This window comes from Oncorhynchus kisutch, linkage group LG19 (assembly GCF_002021735.2).
Source record: "Oncorhynchus kisutch isolate 150728-3 linkage group LG19, Okis_V2, whole genome shotgun sequence".
NCBI lineage: Eukaryota > Metazoa > Chordata > Actinopteri > Salmoniformes > Salmonidae > Oncorhynchus > Oncorhynchus kisutch.
In genome coordinates, this window is record NC_034192.2 from 22,438,381 (window position 1) to 22,458,407 (window position 20,027).

Genomic DNA, 20,027 nt, shown 5'->3' on the forward strand with positions numbered 1-20,027 from the left:
TATCTTGACGGAAAATGTTGTAGTTGGGTATGGAAATCGCAGAATTTTTGCTGGCTTTCCTAAGCCAGGATTTAGACACAGCAAGGACATCAGGGTTGGCGGAGTGTGCCAAAGCAGTGAGTAAAACAAACATAGGGAGGAGGCCTCTGATGTTGACATGCATGAAACCAAGGCTTTTTCGATCACAGAAGTCAACAAATGAGGGTGGCTGGGGACACGCAGGGCCTGGATTTACCTCTACATCACCCGAGGAACAGAAGAGGAGTAGGATGAGGGTATGGCTAAAGGCTATCAAAACTGGTCGCCCAGAGCTTTGGGGACAGAGAATAAAAGGAGCAGATTTCTGGGTGTGGTAGAATAGATTCAGGGCATAATGTGCAGACGGGTATGGTGGGGTGCGGGTACAGCGGAGGTAAGCCCAGGCACTGAGTGATGATAAGAGAGGTTGTATCCCTGGACATGCTGGTTATAATGGGTGAGGTCACCGTATGTGTGGGAGGTGGGACAAAGGAGGAATCTGAGGCATGATGAGTGGAACTAGGGGCTCCATTGTAAACTAAAACAATGCTAACTAACCTAAACAGCAGTATGAAAGGCATATTGACATTTGAGAGAGACATACAGGGAGGCATAAAGTAATCACAGGTGTTGATTGGGAGAGTTAGCTAAGACAACAACAGGTGAGACAACAACAGCTAATCAGCTAAAACAACAACAACAGATAAAATGGCGATGACTGGGCAGAGCGGGTCGGTTAACTACACACAGAGCTTGAGTTCGCAACTGGGGCCAAGAGATAAACGTAAAAATAAACAGAATGGAGTACCGTGATGTAGCCAAGTGATCATAGAGTCCAGGGTGTAGCCGCGGTGTAGCCGCGGTGAAGTCGCTACTACGCTAGCAGGCGGGTGACACAACGTTTAAAGTTAGTAGCCCGGGGCTAGTAGAAGCTTCTGCTCCGACGTCCAATGGATGCCGGTTGAAGGCACAGCGGATGGAGTATTTGTCGGCAGACCAGTCGTGGTGGTGCGGCGGGAGTCGTGTTGACAAAGGATCCAAGCCAGGTGGCGAAATCAACACAATGAGCGATGGAGAGGAACGACCATCACTGCCCGGCTATCTCGAGTTTATCGGGCCAGTCAATTTTGCATTTCTGCAGTATTTTTGAGCATGTCAAATTCGTTATGGTAAATGCCCATTGAAACATATTGCAAATGGACAGCCGTAAGCCTGGTGATTGGAATGGGTTACCAGGAGCACATTTAAAAAAATTTTTTTAATAACTTTACGTTCGGGTAGGGAGCACCCCTTGTTTATTTTATTTTATTTATTTTACCTTTATTTAACCAGGCAAGTCAGTTAAGAACACATTCTTATTTTCAATGACGGCCTGGGAACAGTGGGTTAACTGCCTGTTCAGGGGCAGAACGACAGATTTGTACCTTGTCAGCTCGGGGGTTTGAACTCACAACCTTCCGGTTACTAGTCCAACGCTCTAACCACTAGGCTACCCTGCCACGGTTTTAATTTTTCTTTTTAAATAACAGGAGTCCCACTTCTCCCTCATCATACATGATAAATAGACCATCTAGGTTGATTCATGGCTTAACATAGTGCTATATATCATTTGGGCAGTATAAATGCCATTTGGACATGGTTCACTGACTTTTGGGTTTGGAAACCGACTTCCTATGATCGTACATGGCAAATGGACATAACATCCTGATTTGGCACTTTCAATACTTTCATATTGCATTTGGACATTTCTTATGGCATTTGGCAATGGTTCACTGACTTTTGACTTCTTATGAAATCATATTGCAAATGGACAAAACATATGCCTTATGGAAATTTTTTTTTTTATGACAAAATATGACAGAAGTATGTTCATACAGTTCTTATACATGTATAATTGACCCCAAAAATGGAAAGATTTTTTTTTAAACGGTCCAGAAAGCACTTTTTTTAAGGGGGTGATACGATTTTGAAAACAATTTCAAATGTTGTAAATTTGACCCTTGGGTCTTGACTTGATGTGCCTTTACAGTATGAACATTTACTGTGGAGCGCACTCGCCATCTATTGGATTTTTGCTGTGTGACACTTGGCATTTGCCATATGGCATTTGCAATAAGTTTTGAATTAAACAACGTCCATTTGAGTGGTATTGTACATCGTGTGTATGTTTCATACGGTGCCAATAAGTTCTCTTTAATTTTTGTCCATTGCAGGGGTCTATTCCCTTTCATATAAGTGTCGTTTTAACAAGACACTTTAGGTTCATTTTATTTGAACTCTTCTTCACTTCCTCTTAGCCTCTATGTGAGAGTAAGTGGTTTGCAGTGTCTATATGCAATACAAAGATGCCAGACAATCATAGTCTAAAGGCAGATCACACACAACATACAGTGCATTTGAAAAGTATTCAGACCCCTTGACTTTTTCCACATTTTGTTACGTTACAGCCTTATTCTAAAATGGATTAAATACAAATAAATCCTCAACGACAAAGCAAAAACAAGATTTTCGAAATTTTTGTAAATGTATTAAAAAGAAAAAACAACTTATTTACATAAGTATTCAGACACTTTGCTGAGACTCATTTGAGCTCAGGTGCATCCTGTTTCCATTGATCATCCTTGATTGGACTCCACCTGTGGAAAATTCAATTGATTGGACATATTTTGGAAAGGCACACACCTGTCTATATAAGGTCCCTTCAATGCTACATTTCTGTAGCATTGAAGGTCCCCAAGAACACAGTGGCCTCCGTCATTCTAAATGGAAGAAGTTTGGATCCCACCAAGAATCTTCCTAAAGCTGACAGCCCGCTTGGAGTTTGGCAAAAGGCACCTGAAGGACTCTCCGACCATGAGAAACAAGATTCTCTGGTCTGATGAAACCGAGATTGAACTCTTTGGCCTGAATGCCAATCTGGAGGAAACCTGGCACCATACGTACGGTGAAGCATGGTGGTTGCAGCATCATACTGTGGGGATGTTTTTCAGCGGCAGACTAGTCAAACTAGTCAAGATCGAGAGAACGATGAACGTCCTGTTGGACGGTGAACCTTCCAACAAGGACAACGACCCTAGGCACACAGCAAAGACAACGCAGGAGTGGCTTTGGGACAAATTGTCCCCAGCCAGAGCCCGGACTTGAACCCGATCAAACATCTCTGGAGAGACCTGAAAATAGCTGTGCTGTGACACTCCCCATCCAACCTGACAGAGCTTGAGAAGGTCTGCAGAGAAAAATGGGAGAAACTCCCCAAATATAGGTGTGTCAAGCTTGTAGTGTCATACCCTAGAAGCCTTGAGGCTGTACTCGCTGCCAAAGGTGCTTCAACAAAGTACTGAGTGAAGGGTCTGAATACTTGTGTAAATGTTATGTTTTTTTTTTCGTTTTTAATACCTTTGCAAAAGTCTAAAAACCTGTTTTTGCTTTGTCATTATGGATTATTGTGTGTAGATTGATGAAGATTTTTTTTTTAAATTATATTTTAGAATAAGAAGATGGGGTCTGAATACTTTGCGAATACACTGTACTTTACACATTTGTATTCAAATTATGATAGTTATCCATCCATCCATTTTATTGGTAGACTACATGATATTATAGATGATGTATCTTTCAGATATCCTATCCTTAGTATTGAATAATCCTCCTTGATGTTGTCTGTCAGGTATGAACGGAGAGGTGGACATAGAAGTGACAGGCGAAGATGGCGACACTACATTCTCGGTCAATCCAGACGGTGCTCTCTGCCTAAACATAGAGTTAGACAGAGAGAGCAGCTCAGACCACCGTCTGACAGTCCAGGCTACCGATCGTGCTCTGTCCATTTCTAGACGCCTGACTGCCACAGCACGTGTTGTCGTCAATGTAGACGATATAAATGACAACATGCCGTCTTTCACGTCAGCCGGTAGTGTCACCATCCCAGAAGACACTGCTATCCAGGCTGTTGTCATGGTGATACAGGCAGTGGATGTGGACTCAGGATCCAACGGGGACGTCATCTACACCCTGGAGGACACGTCAGTCAGTGTGTTCAGTATCAACAGTACTAATGGTCGTCTGTACCTGCAGCAGCCTCTGGACAGAGAGCAGGTAAATTGACTACTTTTACATTTTTTACTCTTTCTAGCACTGATTTTGCTGATAGTGGCATGGTTTCACTTTCATTGATCATTATTATGTGGTAGTGTTACCTACTTAAGTAGGTTTCTTTCTATTTAGAATCTATTTATTGGGATAGGGGATGTGATACATCTGAGACAGATAGAGGACATACAAGTGGTAGACCTAGGGATCAAACCCCCACTGCTAGAGGCCATGCATAGTACAGGGTTGGCAACACTACCACTAGACTAGACCCCAGTACCTTACCTCTTTTAGTTGAATATCTGCTAATAAACTGAACTCACTTTATATTTTCCTCACCCCGAAAATTGTTTATGGGTCAAGAGAAACCGTAATCCATGGTTTGGTTTTCTTTAAAAATCCATTACTAACTTCAGTTAACTTTAGCCATCACTAGCTAAAAATCTATGGAAGTGATAGGGTCAGGCACTGAAACCTACTAAAATCAACGCAATTACTCGGTTTGATGTTACTTGTCACCTGTGTGCCCCATGCCCCTATCACTCCCACAGATTTTTTGCTAGTTAAAGTTAGCTGAAGTTTAAACTGGCTATTTAAAGTAAACCAACCATCTAACATTATATAGTAAAATAGTAAACTTCCCCTTTAACGTAATGATCTGCTAAATGACTGAAATGTAAATGTCATGTAAATTCAGTTGGATACGCTGACTGTCACTGTGACAGCCACAGACAGAGGCTCTCCTCCGCTGGCCTCCTCTATGAACCTAGCAGTGCATGTAGAGGACGTCAACGATCACAACCCAGAGTTCACACACAACTACTACAGCCTGGCAGTCCGAGAGGATACCCCCAGAGGAACCAGCCTGTTGCAGCTCCGTGCTCTGGATGAGGACATTGGCTTTAATGGACAGGTGTGGTACAATGAGCTGTCCCAGGGTCACAAGAAAGACAATGGGTCTAATGGACAGGTGCAGCAATGAGCTGTCCCAGGGTCAGACAAGAGATATTGGGATTACATTTAATGTACACTATATATACAAAAGTATGTGGACACCCCTTCAAATTAGTGGATTTGGCTCTTTCAGCAACACCTGTTGCTGACAAGTGTATGAAATCGAGCACACAGCCCTGCAATCTCCATAGACAAACATTGGCAGTGGAATGGCCTCACTGAAGCCTCCCGAGGGCACTGCATTGACGTGTTGCGGCGTCACTACAGCCTGGGGTTCGATCCCAGGCTGTCTCATTGCCGACCGTGACCAGGAGTCCCATAGGGGTTTGGCCGGGAGGGCTTTACTTGGCTCATCGTGCTCGATCGACTCCTTGTGGCAGGCCGGGCGCCTGCAGGCTGACTTTGGTCATCAGTTGAACAGTGTTTCCATCGACACATTGGTGCTTCTAAATTAAGAAAGCAGGTGTTTAGAAGCGCAGCTTGGTGGGTCATGTTGCAGAGGTGAGACAAGATTCTAATCATGAAATTGGGGAGAGAAAGGGGGTATCATTTTTTTTTTAAATAACGAATGGCCTCAGTGACGCGCTCAGTGACTATCAACATGACACCGTCATAGGATACCACCTTTCCAACAAGTCAATTCGTAAGTGCTGCTATTGGCAAGTGGAAGCCGCAAAGTAGTAGGCCACACAAGCTCACAGAACGGGACCGCCGAGTGCTGAAGCGCGTAGAGCCTGAAAATCGTCTGTCTTCAGTTCCAAACTGTCTCTGGAAGCAACGTCAGCACAGGAACTGTTCGTCGGGAGCTTCATGAAATGGGTTTCCATGGTCGAGCAGCCACACACAAGCCTAAGATCACCATGTGCAATGCCACGCTGTAGTGGTGTAAAGCTCACCACTATTAGACTCTAGCAGTGGAAACGCATTCTCTGGAGTGATGAATCAAGCTTCACCATCTTGCAGTCCGACAGACGAATCTGGGTTTGGCGGATGCCAGTAGTACACTACCTGCCCGAATGCATAGTGCCAACTGCAAAGTTTGGTGGAGGAGGAATAATGGTCTGGGGCTGTTTTTCATGGTTCCAGTCTAGGCCTCTTGGCTCCAGTGAAGGGAGATTCTGTGCTTCCAACTTTGTGGAAACAGTTTGGGAAGGCCCTTTCCAGTTTCAGCATGCCAATGCCACCATGCACAAAGCGAGGTCCATACAGAAATGCTTTGTCGAGATCGGTGTGGAATAACTTGACTGGCCTGCACAGAGCCCTGACCTCAACCACATTGAAGACCTTTGGGATGAATTGGAACGCTGACTGCGAACCAGGCCTAATCGCCCGTCATCAGTGCCTGACCTCACTAATGCTTTTGTGGCTGAACAGAAGCAAGTCCCCGCAACAATGTTCCAACTTCTAGTGGAAAGCCTTCCCAGAAGAGTGGAGGCTGTTGTATAGGGGGCGGATCAACTCCATATTAATGCCTATGATTTTGGAATGAGATGTTCGACCAGCAGGTGTCCACATACTTCTGGTCATGTATTTGTTTTTAATGTTCTGAAAGGTCTGTCTGTTTTTGCAAACATGACCAATAAGAACTCTAAACTCTAAATTGACAGGTGCGCTATCAGCTGTCTCAGGGGAGTCCGTTCCTGGTGGACTCAGTCCGAGGTGTCATCTCCCTGATAGACAGGCTGGACAGAGAGAGAGACCCCTTTCACCTGCTAGCCGTCACAGCCATGGACCAGGGCAGCATGCCCAGGTCAGCCACTGCTGTGGTCAACATCACTGTCCTAGATGTCAATGACTGCAGCCCGTTGTTCTCTCCAGACACACTGACGCTCCATGTGTTGGAGAACGGCGGAGACCCGTCTCAGCTCACCCACCAGGTAACTGCTGTGGTAGGGTTATTGGTTTATTATTAAACCCTTATTTAGTTAGGTAAGTCATTATAATAAGGACCTGGTTAGGACCTGGAGTAATCTGACTGAACTACCCTCCAGCTTCATATGAACAAACAGATGATGTGGCAGCTCATCTCAGAACACAGAACCAAATCTTCCATCATGCATTGGCCAGCTCCTCAATATGTCTGTCACGAGAGGCTATGATTGATGTTATGACAGGAGACAATCACATCATGTTACCAATATAATTTTGATGCGGCCATAATGCATTGTAAGATTTGTCATTTAGTGTAATCTCATAATGATGATTGAGTTATTATTAGCCATTTTGAGTCTGTTAAACAATTGCCACATGACATACAGTAGGACATGGCATACAGTAGTATCATGAGTTGAATACAATACAAGTAATACATTAGTAATATATTATACCTGTTGCCTTTCAGTAATATCTTAACCCCCTCCCCCTCCCCAATTGTGACCAGGTGTCAGCTAGGGATGATGATCTAGGGGTGAACAGCCAGATGAGGTACTTCATAGATAGAGACTGGGAGGGTCTCTTCTCTCTGTCGCCAAACGGCACCTTTCACATACTACAGAGCCTGGACAGGGAGGTGACATCTCTCTACAAGTTAGACATCATGGCTGTCGACTCAGGTGATCAGGATCTCTGCTTCCGTATGACAAAAACATGTTGTTCCTTTAAGAAATATCAGAACTCAGTTTTTTCTGCTTTACAAGTATAATGTATACACATGAGAGCTGTACCTAAATTGTACACTGTATGTCACATTGTGAAATCCGGCTGCAGTTATTTGTGTGTGATGTAGGATTTAGCTAAGCTATCTCTGAGCAGTAATGAATATGGAATAAGATGTTATTTTATGTTTGTCGAGACATCACCAAATAATAAAATAATAATAAAATAAAAAATCATACATGCTTATAGCAAGTAATAAAGCATAATACCTGCAGGCTGTTTATCTTTTTGTTGCTGTTGATATTGTTCTTTTGTTTGCTCTCTTCAGGTTTGCCACCTCTGACAGGGACTGTGACAGTCCATGTTGTAGTGGATGATATGAATGACAACCAGCCAGTGTTTAGTGAGGAGGTCTACACCACCATTGTCTATGAGGATAGCCCTGCAGGCACAGTGTTTGCCATGGTCACTGCCTATGATGCGGATGAAGGTGTCAATGGACAAATAAGGTACAGTTCCCTTGACTGAAGTCCTGTGGATCCTCATCACTGGAGTTGAGAAAGAATATATGGTCAGATCCTGTTTGATTCACTGCTGTAATGTGATGGTTACCTATATTCCAGGTACTCCATAGAGAGTGCTGATGGACCCTTCTCTATTGAGGACACGTCTGGGGAGCTGTTGACCACTGGCGTGCTGGACAGGGAGGCGGTGGCAATCTACAGACTGACTGTGGTGGCCAGGGACACACACCCCACACAGCAGCTGTCCAGCTCTGTACAGGTGTCTGTCCTGGTTGCGGATGTCAACGACCACTGGCCTCAGTTCCTCTACAGCCCCTATGTGGCTAACATGCCGGCTGGATCTGCTCCGGGTGAGGGGGTTTAGTACCAGCAGCCATTTAAATAATAAATAATATTATTACAAATGCCCTTTATTAATGCGATTATGATAGGTGTACAATGTGTTTATGATTTGTTTCAATGCTGTTTTGTGCCCGTGTTCTGCAGGGTCTGTTGTGTGTATGGTGAGAGCAGTGGATGGGGACTCAGGGATCAATGCACAGCTTCACTTCTTCTTATACGGGCAGAACACTGGCCAGTTCTTCATCAGCCCACACAGGGGAACCATTTTCACCACTGGTGCCCTCGCAGGGACAAACGACTTCACTATCAACGTGCACGTGGAAGACGGGGGAGACCATCCTAAATTTGACACAACAACTGTTACCATCAGGTTCAAAGTTCTAATCTGTATTTGTCTGCTTTGGGAGTTGTGGGGAAGGTCTGTATAAAGGGGGGGTTGCTCTTTAACTGTGGTGATGACCTGCCAGCCGGCACATCACCAACTCATCTCTGCATTTTCCTCTTCTTCTTTTTCTCTCCTTACCAGATTCCAGAATGCCTCAGAGTTCCCCACAGTTGGTGTAGATGTTCTCAGACCATCTCTCTCTGAAGAGGACCCAGAGGGAACCTTGGTAGCTCTGGTCTCAGCCGGGACTTCCAGAGCAGGTCCAGTCTCCTTCTACCTGGTGTCTGGAGACTCTGACCACCTGTTCCGCCTCCACCAAGCCACTGGCCAGTTGACCATCCACCACCCTCTGGACTATGAGACCAACAAAGAGTTTCTACTGCTGGTGGAGGCCAGAGATGCAGGCTCCCCACCGTTCTCTTCTTATGCAGAGATTCACGTGAATGTCACTGATGTGAACGATAACGCACCGCAATTCACTCAGCGTGAATATAGGTGTGAGGTACTGGAGAACTCTCCAGCGACGTGGGTGTGTGACGTGCTCGCCATCGATGCGGACTCTGGGAGTTATGGAAAGGTGCAGTACAGCATTTTAGAGCGGAACAACATTGACCTTGTTTTTACCATCGACTCAGAAAATGGCATGCTGAGCACAACAACGAGTTTAGACCGCGAAGAAATACCTGAGTACAATTTAACCATCGTAGCGGCAGACAAAAACAACAGTTTCTATAAAGACATTGCAGTCATGCTAGTGGTGGTTGTGGACACAAACGACCACGCACCTCGGTTTACACAGATCTTCTTCACTGAGGTAACTGAGGATTCTCCTATCGGACACACCATTTTACAGATCGTCTCAACAGACGACGACATCGGTGCCAATGCTGTGATGACTTATTCCATAATTCACCAGAGGGATGACGTTCTTCCCTTCAGTATTGATAAGACTAGTGGGTGTATAACAGTGTTGCTGTCCCTGGACAGGGAGACCCAGGACCATTATGTGGTGAAAGTCAATGCCAACGACTCAGCTTGGACCATTAGTACAGACGTGACAATAGACGTAACCGATGTTAATGACAACAAACCTGTCTTTACTAAACAGGTCTACACCGCTACTGTCACTGAGACCAGGGCCCAGGAAGTATTTGTTATGCGAGTTCTCGCTATGGATGCTGACCTGGGACAAAACAGTCAGATTGTGTATCTGATCGACCCTCCCAGTGAGCACTTCTGGGTCAATGCGTCTACTGGGGATATTCTCACCAAGCAACCCATATCTTTACTACATCAGTCTGCCTCTCTGAGCTTTAGTATTACGGTTGTAGCCTCTGACTGTGGCAATGTTCGTTCATACAGTAACTCCATGGTCATTGTAACCATTGTTCAGTATAACCACTTCCCTCCCAGCTTCCTGCCTTTCCCGCCTCTCCTGTCCATCCCCTTTAACATCACCATGGGAACTGAGGTGGTGCGGCTAACAGCCGTGGACCGGGACTCCAATCGCAGCAAAAGCAGTACTACTATAGAATACAGTCTCGCCGGAGGTAACGCATCAGATTTTTTTGTAATAAACATGGACGATGGGAGACTGATGCTTAATAGGACATTGAGGCAAAACATTAACTCACTGTTGATGCTCATAGTTACAGCAAAGGACCAGGGGTTCCCTCCTCTCTCATCACAGGCTGTTGTTCAATTTGATGTTACAGGAGAGAATCAGTTTTCCCCGCAGTTTTCAGAGATGTATGTTACATTCTCCGTCCCTGAGGATCTGCTAGTGGGGTCAGTCATTGGGAAAGTCCAGGCCGAAGACGGAGACGATGGTGTCAATGGTGTGCTCTCATACTCTATAACGTCAGGAAACAAATATTCACCGTTCTCTTTAGGACAGAGGTCAGGGTTGATTACCCTAGTCGAAAGGCTGGACTATGAGAAACAAGGAGTTTATCGTATTCAGATCACCGCCAAAGACGGAGGCTGGATCTCTAAGACTGGGACGGTAATCATGACCGTGAATGTCAGTGACGTGAATGACAACCCTCCGGTCTTCACATTGTCACAGTACACAGCCTCAGTGCTGGAGAACTCTGCGGTTGGGACACCGGTCCTCCAGGTCGGTGCTACCGATGCAGACTCAAGCGCCAATGCATATATCACCTACTCACTGATGGCCAGTGGACACTCTGGCCAGTTTGCCATCGACTCCAGGAACGGCACTGTCACCACTCTGGATATCTTTGACTTTGAGCTCAAGCGGTCCTTCGAAATAACTGTCAAGGCCTCAGACGCAGAAAACCGCCATTCATTCAGCATCGCGCACGTTAATATCCAAGTCTCAGGAGTCAACGAGTTCAGCCCAGCGTTCCTGCAGCACAAGTTCAACCTGTCAGTCTCCGAGAATGTATCTATTGGAACTAGAGTTGGCAAGGTAACCGCCACTGATTCTGACGAAGGCCTGGACGGACTGGTCTTCTACCTGCTCATTGGACAAAGCCGATGGACAGGCTTCGACGTAGATGAACAGAGCGGAGAGATCTACATCACCGCTGATCTGAGGAAGCAGGGCTACAGCCATGTCACCCTGAGAATCCTAGCTAAGAACCGAGGCGTCATCACAGGGCTAGACGTGGACGAAGCCTTGGTCCACATCAATATAGTGGACACTAACGACCCACCAGAGTTCTCCTCGGGGCTCTACAGTGCGGAGATCAGGGAGGACAGCCTTGTGGGGAATTCTGTTATCAGAGTGGTTGCCCTGGACCAGGACTCTGTCCCAGAGTGGAGCCGCTTCTCCTACAGCATCCCGGATGGAAATGTCAACTCATCCTTCTTTGTAGACCCTGTCAGTGGACTTGTGTCTGTCAGTGCCCCCCTGGACAGAGAACTGTGGCCCCTATACAACCTGACTGTGACAGCCACAGACCAGGGTTCTCCGCCAGCCACTGGGACTGCTCAAATTGTGGTGACCATTACTGACGTTAATGACAACGCCCCCACATTAGTCAACATACATGGACAGGTGAAGGAGAACCAGCCTGCTGGTACCATAGTGGCCAGGCTCAACACCTCTGATGCTGATCTACCTCCCAACCAGGGGCCATTCTCCTACTGGATCGTCCAGCCTGCCTCAGGGAGGAGCTTCACCCTAACTTCTGATGGAGTCCTTTCCACCTCCAGACCTCTGGACCGGGAGGTCAACTCTGTGTTTCATCTGTCGGTGGTAATCAGTGACGCAGGGACTCCTCCGCTGTCCTCCACCACGATGTTTAACGTCAGAGTCGAGGATGAGAACGATAACCCATCGGTCCCGAGGAACGTCTACATCGAGGTGAAGTACTATGGCAGTGCCTTCCCCGGTGGCTTCATCGGCGACGTCAGACCCGAGGACCAGGATGTGGTGGACACGTTTAACTGCAGCATCAGAAACGGACCTCTTAACATGTTCACGATCCCTGACGGCACCTGCGATATCTGGTCTTCTCCATACCAGGGAGAAGCTACGTACAACATCACAATTGAGGCCACCGACCACCTCCACCCTCCCGTTAACAACAGTATCTACGTGAACTACAAAGGCTTCACCAACGCTTCCATGGACAGCTGTATACTGTTCTATGTGGCGTCCACCTCGGTCGAAGACTTTTTGTCTCTCAATTATTTGAAGTTTGTCAAAGCCCTGGACAGCCTGTTCAACCTGCAGGCCTCCAAGACTCACATGTTTGGGATTAAGCCTACAGGTGATAAAGTCCTGCTCCTGGCTGCGGTGAAGAGTTACAATGGTCAGTACCTGAATGGAGAGGTCGCCAGCAGTATCTCTGCTGTGCACCAGAAACTCCTGGAGGCTCAGAGCAACATCACTCTGTCCTACATCACCAGCGACCCCTGCCTCGTCAACCCCTGTCTGAACGGCGCCACCTGCAACAAAAATGTCCACATCGGCTCAGAGGTGTTCGTCCTGGAGAGCCCGTCGGTCATCTTTGTGTCGCCGCAGAATGAGATCTTTAATTGTTTGTGTTCAGCGGGCTTCGCCGGCACCCTGTGTGAACTAGACGTGGATGAGTGTGACGAGAGACCCTGCGAGAAACAGAGCGTGTGTGTTAATAACCCAGGAGGGTTCCGTTGCCACTGTAGGAGGGGCTTCTCTGGCCTGTACTGCTCAGCTGACCTGGATGTTTGCCTAGGGGTTCACTGTCAACATGGAGGGACGTGCCTGAACACGGAGGATGGGGTTCACTGTGACTGTAGTCCTGGATATGAGGGTAAGTCATATTGAACCTGAATCTCAACATTGACTCTATAATGCATGTAATCCAGTCACGGCAAATTCATGTTAAAACTGAGGGTTGAGAATTGGAGGTTCCAATTCTCAGATCAACTTACTAATAGACAAATTGTTATCACAACACTAAGATGTCAGATGAACACCGGCATTCTACAATGGCTTTACACACAAACAGTACTGTAGCAATTCCAAATACTGTACGGGATTATTTTTGACATTTGTCTGAAAACAGAGAGAGAGAGAGAGGATTTGGAGTGTTAACTCTTTGACCCGTTGTTCTTTTCAGGAGACTTTTGTGAGCATTCCGTTAACCACTGCGCATCAGCACCTTGTTTCCAAGGCAACTGCACCAATGGTCTGACAGGATACACATGTCATTGCCCTTTTGGTGAGAAATAATACAAGCTGTTAACGTACACACTTCTTGTCCAGGCTGGGCAGCACATTGGTTAAGTCACTCATATGATTGTATTTGTGGTTATTATGTCGACCTGGCATTAAACTAGCTGTAAACGCTTGTCACACCAACATACATACACTTGACTTAATTGTTGTGCTACACTGTGTAGCGAACCATTAATGTAAACTCGTGAGATCAGGCGGCTTGCGAGGCTACTGAATGGGTGCTCAGTCCTTAAAATGTGTCATCAGAATGCTGAAAGGATTTCTTTGAATCCCTACAAAATGTCAGTCCTGATCCTCCTCTCACAATGATTTTCAGGTTTCTTGTTAGTTCTAGATTTGCCTTTGTCTTCTCCCTCAGGTGTGAGTGGCATCCACTGCGAAGAGGACAGCTATGGCTTTGAGGAGTTGTCCTATATGGAGTTTCCTCCTCTAGATCCCAGGAGTAACTTCATCTCCCTGGAGCTGGCCACGTTGCAGCAGAACAGCCTGCTGCTGTATAACCCTGCAGGTAGATGGATTGGTTTATTGGACTTATTTTCTATTAATAAAAAACTAAGTGTAAAAACTACACAGTGAAACACTGCATTTAAAAACTCTGTGTTTGATGTGTGCTGTCTGGGGGGGATTGAGAATGGAGCAGAATTTTTTTGTTGTTGTTTGGTGTAATTAATGGACAATAACGTTGTATTGTTGTAAAATTATTGAGGATAACACCAACAAAAATAAATGTTCCTTTATGGTCCTTGACCATGGTATCAGGCGCGGGCAGTGTAGAGTACCTGGCACTGGAGGTTGTGAAGGGGAGGGTCCGTCTCTCATACGACCTGGGCTCTGGAGCTGTCCGTCTGCAGACGGAAAGGCAGGTGGCTGATGGACGCTTTCACAGCATCACTGTCAGGAGGATAGGAAATGTGAGTCCCAAGGGCATGCATGTGCGCGGCCCACACACGCACACACACGTTAATAGTGCATGCAGACATAAACACATATGGTACATGCAGACATAAACGCACACACATATGCACGCACACACTTATTTTTGTTTTCATCTTACAGATAGGCTCTCTACAAGTGGACCACTGTCCTGATGTGAAGGCTACTGGATTTTGTTTCTCTCAAAGTAATGGCATTGGCTCCAAAAGGTACTCGTCTACTCATTATTACATTATAAACTCAGGAGAAAAAAAAGAAACGTCCTCTCACTGTCAACTGCGTTTATTTTCAGCAAACTTAACATTGTGTAAATATTTTTATGAACATAACAAGATTCAACAACTGAGACATACACTGAACAAGTTCCACAGACATGTGACTAACAGGAATTGAATAATAATGTGTCCCTGTGGCCACCAGCTGCATTAAGCAGTGCATCTCCACCTCATGGACTGCACCAGATTTGCCAGTTCTTACTGTGAGATATTAAACCCACCTCCCTAGCCCTCACCCTCTGATCCAACAGGTCCCAGACATGCTCAATGGGATTGAGATCCGGGCTCTTCGCTGACCATGGCAGAACACTGATATTCCTGTCTTGCAAGAAATCACGCACAGAACAAGCAGTATGGCTGGTGGTATTGTCATGCTGGAGGGTCATGTCAGGATGAGCCTGTAGGAAGGGTACCACATGAGGGAGGAGGATGTCTTCCCTGTAACGCACAGCGTTGAGATTGCCTGCAATGACAACAAGTTCAGTCCGATGATGCTGTGAACATACCGCCCCAGACCATGACGGACCCTCCACCTCCAAATCGATCCCGCTCCAGAGTACAGGCCTCGGTGTAACGCTCATTCCTTCGACGATAAACGCAAATCTGATCATCACCCCTGGTTAGACAAAACCACAACTCGTCAGTGAAGAGCACTTTTTTCCAGTCCTGTCTGGTCCAGCGACGGTGGGTTTGTGCGCATAGGCGACGTTGTTGCCGGTGATGTCTGGTGAGGACCTGCCTTACAACAGGCCTACAAGCCCTCAGTCCAGCCTCTCTCAGCCTATTGCGGACAGTCAGCACTGATGGAGGGATTGTGCGTTCCTGGTGTAACTCGGGCAGTTGTTGTTGCCATCCTGTACCTGTCCGGCAGGTGTGATGTTCGGATGTACCTATCCTGTGCAGGTGTTGTTACACGTGGTCTGCCACTGCGAGGACGATCAGCTGTCCGTCCTGTCTCCCTGTAGAGCTGTCTTAGGCGTCTCACAGTACGGACATTGCAATTTATTGCCCTAGCCACATCTGCAGTCCTCATGCCTCCTTGCAGCATGCCTAAGGCACATTCACACAGATGAGCAGGGACCCCTGGGCATCTTTCTTTTGATGTTTTTCAGAGTCAGTAGAAAGGCCTCTTTAGTGTCCTAAGTTTTCATAACTGTGACCTTAATTGCCTACTGTCTGTAAGCTGTTAGTGTCTTAACGACCGTTCCACAGGTGCATTTTCATTGAACAAGCATGGGAAACAGTGTTTAAACCCATTACAATGAAGATCTGTGAAGTTATTTGGATTTTTAAGAATTATCTTTGAAAGACAGGGTCCTGAAAAAGGGACGTTTCTATTTTTGCCGAGTTTATTTGGGTTGTGTTTAATTTAATGTCATATCAATGTGTTTTATTCATTCTCACTTACAACACTGTGTTCTTGGTCCCCGCTGTCCCTCCCAGGACCCTGAACGTTGGCGGCAGTAACATGACGTTTGGGGGAGTCAGGTCTATTGAGTCTGTTCTGCTGCGTCCTGGTCAAGTCCAGACTCATGACTTTGTTGGCTGTGTGAGAAACATGAAAGTAAATGGTATACCTTTAGGGCTTACCAAAGCTCTGGCGGCCTACAACTTCTTGGAGAGGTATGAGCTCAGATTTACATCCTCTGTGGGACCAAAATAAGTGTACTATATAGGTAAAGGGTGCCATTCAGGATTTAGCCTAAAATGGTGGGATGTAACAGTTGTCGTAGCTGTAGAGGAGCCACCTGTTGTTGTCAAAATCTTAAGTCAGATGAGGGAATCCATACAGTACAACAGATAGATGGTATAGTCCTATTGACAGTTAACATACAGTATAACCAATGGATGGTATGGTCACTAGGTGTCCTCGAGCAGCAGTGTCTCCGTGTCTCAGTGGTCCGTGTCTGAACGGAGGAGTGTGCCAGGACCTCTGGTCTCACTACATCTGTCAGTGTACACACCACTACACTGGAACCACCTGTAACACAGGTACTGGCCTACACACATGGGGACAATTCCGCTTTCAATTCAAGAAAACATTTATCAAAAACAATGGGCAATTTACACAATTTACTCCCTGAATTGACTGAATTAAAAACCAAATTAACCCCAGCCTTCCTGGTACGACAGTACCACTAAACCTGACTGTGCTTCTGTTCATGGTGTGACCAACCTGTTCAATGACTCGCAGCTCCACTGACTAAGTATTTTATTTCGGACAGAGATTTCAGAGGAGCATGTGTTACGGCTGGGCAGTAGCGGCTACATAGAATATGTGGTCAGAGAGAGCTACAGGAGAGAGCAGCAGCTGAGAGACCTGCTGGACGAAGACAGAGGACAGACAGAGACCAGCAGAGATCTCTCTGAGATAGAAGTCAAGGTGAAGACTGTGGAGAGAGACGCAGTGTTGCTGTTCGTTTTGGGAAGGAAAGGACGCTTTGAGCTCAGGGTGAGCTGAACATTTATTATTTTTTTTTTAACCTTTATTTAACACGGCAAGTCAGTTAAGAACAAATTCTTATTTTCAATGACAGCCTAGTGGATTAACTGCCTTCTTCAGCGGCAGAACGACAGCTGGGGGATTCGATCTTGAAACTGTTCGGTTACTAGTCCAACGGTCTAATCACTAGGCTACCTGCCGCACATGAGACTTTCATGTGAGATTAGAGATATTTCTCAGTGAAATACCGATAATGTTTACACCGGTATGTGTTCAGAGAATGTGCAGGGGCAAGAAAAAGTATGTGAACCCTTTGGAAATACCTGGATTTCATCAAATTTGATCCGATCTTCATCTAGGTCACAACAATAGATAAACACAGTCTGCTTAAATAAATAACACACACAATTATATGTTTTCATGTCTTTATTGAACACACCGTGTAAACATTCACAGTGCAGGGTGGGAAAAGTATGTGAACCCTTGGATTCAATAACTGGTTGACCCTCCTTTGGCAGTAATAACCTGATCCAAACATTTTCTGTAGTTGCGGATCAGACCTGCACAACGGTCAGGAGGAATTTTGGACCATTCCTCTTTACAAAACTGTTTCAGTTCAGAACTGCTCTCTTGAGATCATGCCACAGCATCTCAATCGGGTTGAGGTCAGGACTCTGACTGGGCCACTCCAGAAGGCGTATTTTCTTCGGTTGAAGCCATTCTGTTGTTGATTTACTTCTGTGTTTTGGATCGTTGTCCTGTTGCGTCACCCAACTTCTGTTGAGCTTCAATTGGCGGACAGATAGCCTAACCATCTCCTGCAAAATGTCTTGATAAACTTGGGAATTTATTTTTCCCTCGATGATAGCAAGCTGTCCAGGCCCTGAAGCAGCAAAACAGCCCCAAACCACGATGCTCCCTCCACCATACTTTCCAGTTGGGATGAGGTTTTGATGTTGGTGTGCTGTGCCTTTTTTTCTCCACACATAGTGTTTCATGTTCCTTCCAAACAACTAAACTGTAGTTTCATCTGTCTACAGAATATTTTGCCAGTAGCCCTGTGGAACATCCAGGTGCTCTTTTGTAAACTTCAGACTTGCAGCAATGTTTTTTTGGACAGCAGTGGCTTCTTCCGCGGTGTCCTCCCATGAACACCATTCTTGTTTAGTGTTTTACGTATCGTAGACACGTCAACAGAGATGTTAGCGTGTTCCAGAGATTTCTGTAAGTCTTTAGCTGACACTCTACGATTCTTAAGTTCATTGAGCATTCTGCGCTGTGCTCTTGCAGTCATCTTTGCAGGATGGCCACTCCTAGGGAAAGTAGCAACAGTGCTGAACTTTTTCAATTTATAGGCAATTTGTCTTACCGTGAACTGATGAATATCAAGGCTATTAGAGATACTTTTGTAACCCTTTCCAGCTTTATGCAACTCAAAAAGTATTCATCTTAAGTCTTCTGAGATCTCTTTTGTTCGAGGCATGGTTCACATCAGGCAATGCTTCTTGTGAATAGAAAACTCAAAAATTTTTATAGGGAAAGGCAGCGCTATCCAACATCTCCAATCTCGTCTCATTGGTTGGACTCCAGGTTAGCTGACTCCTGACTCCAATAAGCTTTTGGAGGTCATTAGCCTAGGGGTTCACATACTTTTTACAACCTACACAGTGAATGTTTATATGATTTATTCAAAATAGACAAGAAAAATACAATATCTGTATTGTTAGTTTAAGCACACCGTTTGTCTATTGTTGTGACTTAGATGAAGATCAGATCAAATTTGATGACCAATTTATGCAGAAATCCAGGTAAATCCAAAGGGTTCACATACTTTTTCTTGCCACTGTAGACAGTTTAGTTATAGGACACGGAAAATTGAGTTTGCAATGGAGGGGAGGAGCTTCTTAAATGACATTCTTTGGGTGATCTGTGGTTCCAAATGGCACCCTATTCTGTAGTGCACTACTTTTGACAGAGCACTATGAGCCATGGTCAAAAGTAGTGCACTATAAAGTCAATAGGGTGCCATTTGGGATGAATCCTATACACTGTATTCGGAAATTATTCAGACCCCTTCACTTTTTCCACATTTTATGTTACAGACTTATTCTAAAATTGATTAGTTTTTTTCCCTCATCAATCTACACACAATACCCATAATGACAAAGCAAAAACTGTTGTTTAGAAACTACTGCAAATTTGTAAAAAAAACAAAAAACAGATCACATTTACATAATCATTCAGATCCTTTACTCAGTATTATGTTGAAACACCTTTGGCAGTGATTACAACCTCGCGTATTCTTCGGTATAATGCTAGAAGCTTGGCACACCTGTATTTGGGGAGTTTCTCCCATTCTACTCTACAGATCCTCTCAAGCTCTGTCAGTTTGGATGGGGAGCTTAGCTGCACAGCTATTTTCAGGTCTCTCCAGAGATGTTAGATATGGTTCAAGTACGGGCTCTGGCCGGGCCACTCAAGGACATTCAGAGACTTGTCTCGAAGCCTTTCCTGCGTTGTCTTGACTGTGTCCTTACGGCGCTGTCTTGACTGTGTCCTTACGGTCGTTGTCCTGTTGGAAGCTTAACCTTCGCCCCGAATCAAATCAAACTTTATTTGCCACATGCGCCGAATACAACAAGTGTAGACTTTACCGTGAAATGCTTACTTACAAGCCCTTAACCAACAGTGCAGTTCAAGAGGAAAATATTTACCAAGTAGACTAAAATAAAAAGTAACACAATAACGAGGCTATATACAGGGGGCGCTGGTACTG

The 20,027-nt window shown here is 45.5% G+C and overlaps 1 protein-coding gene across 3 annotated transcripts in view; it reads left to right on the forward strand.

Moving 5' to 3' along the window:
• The window catches only part of LOC109864675 (protocadherin Fat 4), a 50,293-nt gene that overhangs the window by 23,360 nt on the left and 6,906 nt on the right, over positions 1–20,027 (forward strand). For all 3 annotated transcript variants that reach the window (XR_004204207.1, XR_004204208.1, XM_031797608.1), the window contains exons 4-18: positions 3,686–4,113; positions 4,805–5,020; positions 6,669–6,938; positions 7,442–7,613; positions 7,985–8,165; positions 8,280–8,530; positions 8,667–8,892; positions 9,049–13,172; positions 13,482–13,583; positions 13,959–14,108; positions 14,360–14,511; positions 14,657–14,742; positions 16,252–16,431; positions 16,673–16,800; positions 17,034–17,260. Coding sequence is in view for 1 of the 3 variants with exons in the window: in XM_031797608.1 (XP_031653468.1) it covers positions 3,686–4,113; positions 4,805–5,020; positions 6,669–6,938; positions 7,442–7,613; positions 7,985–8,165; positions 8,280–8,530; positions 8,667–8,892; positions 9,049–13,172; positions 13,482–13,583; positions 13,959–14,108; positions 14,360–14,511; positions 14,657–14,742; positions 16,252–16,431; positions 16,673–16,800; positions 17,034–17,260 (6,893 nt within the window). In the remaining 2 variants the exon portion in view is untranslated. The remainder of the gene's footprint in view (positions 1–3,685; positions 4,114–4,804; positions 5,021–6,668; positions 6,939–7,441; positions 7,614–7,984; positions 8,166–8,279; positions 8,531–8,666; positions 8,893–9,048; positions 13,173–13,481; positions 13,584–13,958; positions 14,109–14,359; positions 14,512–14,656; positions 14,743–16,251; positions 16,432–16,672; positions 16,801–17,033; positions 17,261–20,027) is intronic.